The 5,421-nt window shown below is 40.0% G+C and overlaps 1 protein-coding gene across 1 annotated transcript in view; it reads left to right on the top strand.

Moving 5' to 3' along the window:
* Nucleotides 1–349: 349 nt before the first annotated feature.
* The window catches only part of LOC104499077 (tubby-related protein 4-like), a gene marked incomplete at both ends in the record, with an annotated part of 22,187 nt that continues 17,115 nt past the window's right edge, over nt 350–5,421 (top strand). The window contains one exon of the mRNA XM_010142541.1: nt 350–516. Within this exon, the coding sequence (XP_010140843.1) occupies nt 350–516 (167 nt within the window). The remainder of the gene's footprint in view (nt 517–5,421) is intronic.

Raw genomic sequence — 5,421 nt, 5'->3', positions numbered from 1 at the left:
TTGAAGATGCACATAGGATCTCCTACATCAGTTTTAATGTCTCTGATAAATTCTTGTCCTTAGTTTCTTAGGAGCAACCACTGATTACCTTCTAGATTAACCACAGAGAGAGAAAAAATAATTAATTGTTTTTACACATTTTTTGCAAATTAAAAAATAAAAAGAGTCGTTCTTGGAAGTGCATATGCAGCATATTGGCTACAATTTCAATTAAAGGATTTAGGTTTCTAAGTAGTCAAGTAACTTTTGAGAGCCTGATTTAGCTGTTCAAGACCTTTTGCAGCATCTGGAAATGCTGTTCCTACTAATTCTACTCAGTGATTATTGCAAGCCCTGTTTGTGATTTCAGATGTGGTGGTACAGTGGTGTACACAAGGAGACCTACTTGCAGTAGCAGGCATGGAGAAGCAAAGCCAGCTGGTTGACCTTGGCAATGGTTCCCTGTTGAAAAGTGCGCTTGTCAAGTTCTACAATGTGCGTGGGGAACATATCTACACTCTGGAGACACCTGTGCAGGTAGGAGGTGTTTTTTAAGTCAGTTCTTAATGCTTTGCTGACACTTTTTCCCCTACGTTAGCTCATTGGTATAGATATGAAGTGTGAAAATGGTTGCAAAACATCCTGAACACATTCTAAAATACATTCTAGATAAAAATGCACTATAAATAATTATCATTGGCATTAAGGTAGATATCCAAGAGTGCATCTGATTCTAAGGACCACTGTGCAAGGTACTGTGCAAATATATAATGAGAGACAGTCTGTTTCCCAAAACGGTTGGGCTGTGAATGGATGAGATGGAGAAAGGATATTCTGTTGTGTTACGGATAAGTGACTGAAGAGAAAAAGCTAGGTAACTTGTTTGATGTCATAGCAGAGCCAAGAGCTGGACAAAAATATTCCAAGTCCAGTATCATAACTACAAGATCGTTCTCTGTTGTTGTGGTAATTTTCTAGTGTGCAATCAGTTGATCTGATGCAGTATTTTACTACTTATGACATCAGATGGAGAAGGATGAATCAGTCTTGTTTCTGTTCCCACCGTCTGTACAAACTTTCACTGTAACCTTGGACGTGTTACTTGACAAGTAAATGTCATACATGGTCTGTGTGCTGCTTAGGAGCACAGCATGCTTCATAGGTCTTTGTTGATATTTCAGAATCCATCTGAATGTCTCTCTAGAGTTTATTCGGTTTCCTGCAGAACAGGGATGACTCCATTCTGATTTCTGAATGTTACTAGTGAAACTTAATTAATTTACAATAGGTTTGAAATCTAAAAGTAAAGGAGAATGCTATAGAGAGATTTACTTAATTATTTTTAATGATGATACCATTTATTATCATTTCTTTTTCAGTACCCTGGTCTGAGATGGATACAAAAGGATGATGTAGTAAACCAGCTGCTAAGCTTTTGTGTTTGCTTATATTTAGCATTAACCTGTGCTTATTAACAATAGCACTCTAATTTAGATAGAATTATTTAGTTTTGTAATGTATAAAATAATGGTCTCTAAAGCCAACCTACGTATGTACAGCAACATCTAATGCTGATTTAGGTACCTAAAGGACTTACCCATATGTGCAGCTTTATTGTCTTAAACATAGCCCTTTCAGCAAAGTAGCACAGCCCTTTCCTCTCTGGATCCATTCTGGAGAAAACATATTTATACCAGTGTCGCTTATTCCAGACCAGGTAAAAAGCAAACCTCATTCTGTTATCTCAGAATACAGTATGTCTGTGTTAGCTGTTGAACCAGTGCCACGTTCTGGTGTCACGTTGTGGTTTGAGTGTTGGAACTGCTGGGGCTAGGTTGCCTTAAGGCGGGGGGGTGTGTGTGGTGTGTGCAGGCTATTCTCTTACTGCTTTGTTCCCAGTAACCTCAAATCCTCCGTCATTTAAATACCTTCATCTCCTCTAGTTCTCCCTATATCTCTTCAACTTCCTTCAATATTTTCAGCTCTTCTCCTTTCTCCTGCACTTAGTATGTGCTCCCTCCCAGCTGATTGTGGCTGACACGAGGGGTAATTATTCTGCCATTTTATGAGTACTTACAAGGGCAACTGACAGATCATACAGAACAGGTAACTGCCAAGTTCATACTGTAGTATTTCTGATAGTGAAAACACTAACATGAGCCTTTCTGCTCTTTCCTGCTGCTAATTTTTACTGAAATTGCAGCATTTTAATGTCATGGAGATGTCTTCCCCCATCGTCAACTTCAGATGAAAAGCCAACAGCTTTAGACGTTGTACACCAGGTTGGAAGTGAAGGATGGGGGTGGGGACAGGGGGTGGCAACCACCAATTCATGGAGTCTCATTTCCTTGGGAAACCAAGGTAGAAATAGCATTAAAACTGATGTATTTATGTTTATTCAAAAACTATGTGCATAAACCTGTCTAAAATTAGATCCATTCCTCTCCTCTTATTAGTCAACGTTTATTCTCTTGATTTAGTGCATTTAAACTCTTTGCTACTCAGCTGCAGGAGGGAGTAAGGGGTCTTTCAGAAGGACGCCTGTATTTGCTCCTGCAGGCTTTTTGCTTCTCTGTATTCTAATGCTGGTCTAGCGGTATTACCAGCTAAGTGACAGGTACGCTAGAACATGATTAGGCATTTGGTTTACTAACAAAACCAGACAAAAAAACCTGCTGTTGCAAAAAAACCCTCATAACAACTTTTGTTACTCTGTGCCTCTGCTCCAAAGATGACAGAGTGAGTCAGTGATCCCAGTAATTTGTCTGATGACAAATTCATCAGCATAAATTAATTAGCTGTCTGTATCATGATAGTCAGTCTTGTAATGGGATTTTATAAAATTCATCATGGTTATTGAAGAAAAGAAATGAAGAAAGTAGTATAGTGTAACAGTCTCTCTTGTTCCCTGCTCTGGGGCTTCAGCCTGCCACCGTGACACGCTGCAAGAATGTATTCGCAGAATATAGTGGAAAGAGCTGAAAGAATATCAGTAAGAGTTGGACAAATATTGAACTTTTCTACACAGAATCAAAATGTTTTGAACCTTGAAAGAATGATGAAAAAATTTCAGAAGATACTTCAAAAAGTCACACCAGACTTTTATCTTATTGGAAGCAGAAACACAAAATCTGGGTCCATACTGTGAATTCAGAGAGTCGATGCTGGTTATTTATTTTATAGAGAGCATATCTTAAAGGCTGTTGGTCTGCTGATAATTATTCAAAAATATACTATCAATTTCTGTAAAACTTACTACACTCGCCCTTGTGTACACAAACACCAACCTGATGTACCAAAAATATGCCCCATTCTTTTATCTGGCAGTTTTTCCATGCCCCTGCTTTTTCAAGATTTAAAACTGTGATTACGATAGCAGGCTGCCCTTCTGGTCGTTATCTTTTCATTGGAAGAATGTTAATTGCTTACATTTTGTGTTAGATCCTCAAGGAATCCTTGATTCCTTGGCATCAAGCAGGGGTGAGAATAATCAACTCATTCAAGACTGTATTACAGTCTTGCTAAAATTGCAGAAATCCTGCACCCAGTTCCGTCACTTCAGAATTTCTTGTCTGATGGGTCTTTATTGTATCAGCTAACCATACCTGCTGTTGCTTCTGAGTGGAAACAGCTGCTTCATATCTTCCCATTTGAACTTGCAACAGAGGAATCTCCTGGAGAATGACTTCAAAATTACCTAACTGCAGGCTTTAATAACCTGTGACATCTGTCTAATGGTTCAAAGTTGTGGCTTATATTTTGGTTGCTTCTTTGCTTTTTATAATTTTCTTTTTTATGTGTCCCAGAGAGGACCAGGAAAACAAGAAGGTGGATTTAAAACCTCTGGTGCTTATCTATACACCTATAATTCTACGGTAGATTTATGTTAGCTTATGATTTTATACCACTACTGTAACTGGCGTAAGAACAGATTAAACCTTAAGTGCAATAAAGAAGGGTAAGAGTGAACTGAGCCTCGCATGTCCAGGCATCAGTTGTATAGGCAACCGGACTAGATGCAGAAAAAACATAATCACGCTTTTATCAATGCAATATTTTCAAACCCTCATTCAAAAAGGGTGTGCCAAAGCTGTTTTCAGGAGTCTTTGAGAAGAAGACCACCTTGCTCTAAAACTGCTGCTGTCAGCAGCAGCCTTCACAGCATTTTGTGGGCTGCTTCTCTGCTGGAAATTTCCTGGCATCTGAATGGATAGATTTAAGATTGTGATCCTGCAGAAACCTGGTAGTTGTGTAAAAGCTGTTTTACTAAGGCCCGAGAAGGAGCGTGCAATTTTAGCTTAAATTCAGATCAAAAGCCATTGAGAAAAGAGGCTGCTTTTTATGTTACCCAGCTGAGCTGACCTTACTTAGTCTTCATTTATTTCACATAGAGTGTTCCGGTTTGTTGCCTCTGAATTAATGTTGCCTTTCATTTATATAGCCTGAAATTAATCCTGTGTAGTTGTTACTGGATGACAACAAAGCTTCAACAAGAGTTTATTTTGTTATAGAAAGAGAAACCAGAGCAACATTTTAAAACCGCCTGGTGAAACATTCTTTGGGATATCAGTAAGGACCTTGATATTTCCCGTAGAGGCCATAAAGTCATCTCTGACTGCTGCAGAAATGGATTGTGATCAGGACTGGAAAACAGTGAGAGACACTGGAGACACTTTTCTAAGCAAAGGCTCATTCTGCGAAAATGGAATCTAATCATCATATTAAAATCTTTAAAGAAAATTACTGTAGAAACAGAGAGGGTATAAGAAACATCTGCAAATCAAATAAGAGTTTGCCACTTTTCCAGCAGATATTGGGGTGGTTAAAGTCTCCCAGCAGGATGAGAGCCTGTGAGTGCAGTGCCTCCTGTAGCTGAAGTAAGAAAACTTTGTCAATAAGCTCCCCTTGACATCCCTCGTAGACACCAGCCACAAGGTTCCCTTTATTGCCTCATGTCGTGGTTTAGACGAAGCACCATGCAGCTGCTCTCTCACTCCAGTAGCAGAAAATGCAACAAATGGCTTAAGAGTCAAGACAAAGGATGGGGAGGACACAATCACAAATTATGGTCACGGGCAAAAGACTGACTTGACTTGGAGAAACAACATCAGTTTAATTTAAACAACAAAATCACTACCAAATCACCAATCCAATCAGAATAGGACAGTAAGAGAAGCAACAGGATCTTCCCCCCACCTCTCCCTTCTTCCCGGGCCCAGCTTTGCTGCCTTCTCCCCCCAGCTTGGTGCAGGGGGGTCAGAGGGAGTGCGGATTGCGGTCAGTCCCAGTTTGCTCCGTGCTGCTTCTGCCTCTCACTCTTCTTCAAGTGAAGCACTCTGCACCGTTCTACCTTGTGGCAACGTGGAGTCCCTCCCACAGGAGCCAGGCGTCCATGAACTCCTCCAGCTAGCGTGGAGTCTTCTGCCAGCAACAGTTCTCGCA

This window comes from Buceros rhinoceros, unplaced genomic scaffold (genome assembly GCF_000710305.1).
Source record: "Buceros rhinoceros silvestris isolate BGI_N320 unplaced genomic scaffold, ASM71030v1 scaffold23490, whole genome shotgun sequence".
Lineage (NCBI taxonomy): Eukaryota > Metazoa > Chordata > Aves > Bucerotiformes > Bucerotidae > Buceros > Buceros rhinoceros.
The sequence above is the reverse complement of the archived record's forward strand: the minus strand, read 5'-3'. Positions and strand labels throughout refer to the sequence as shown.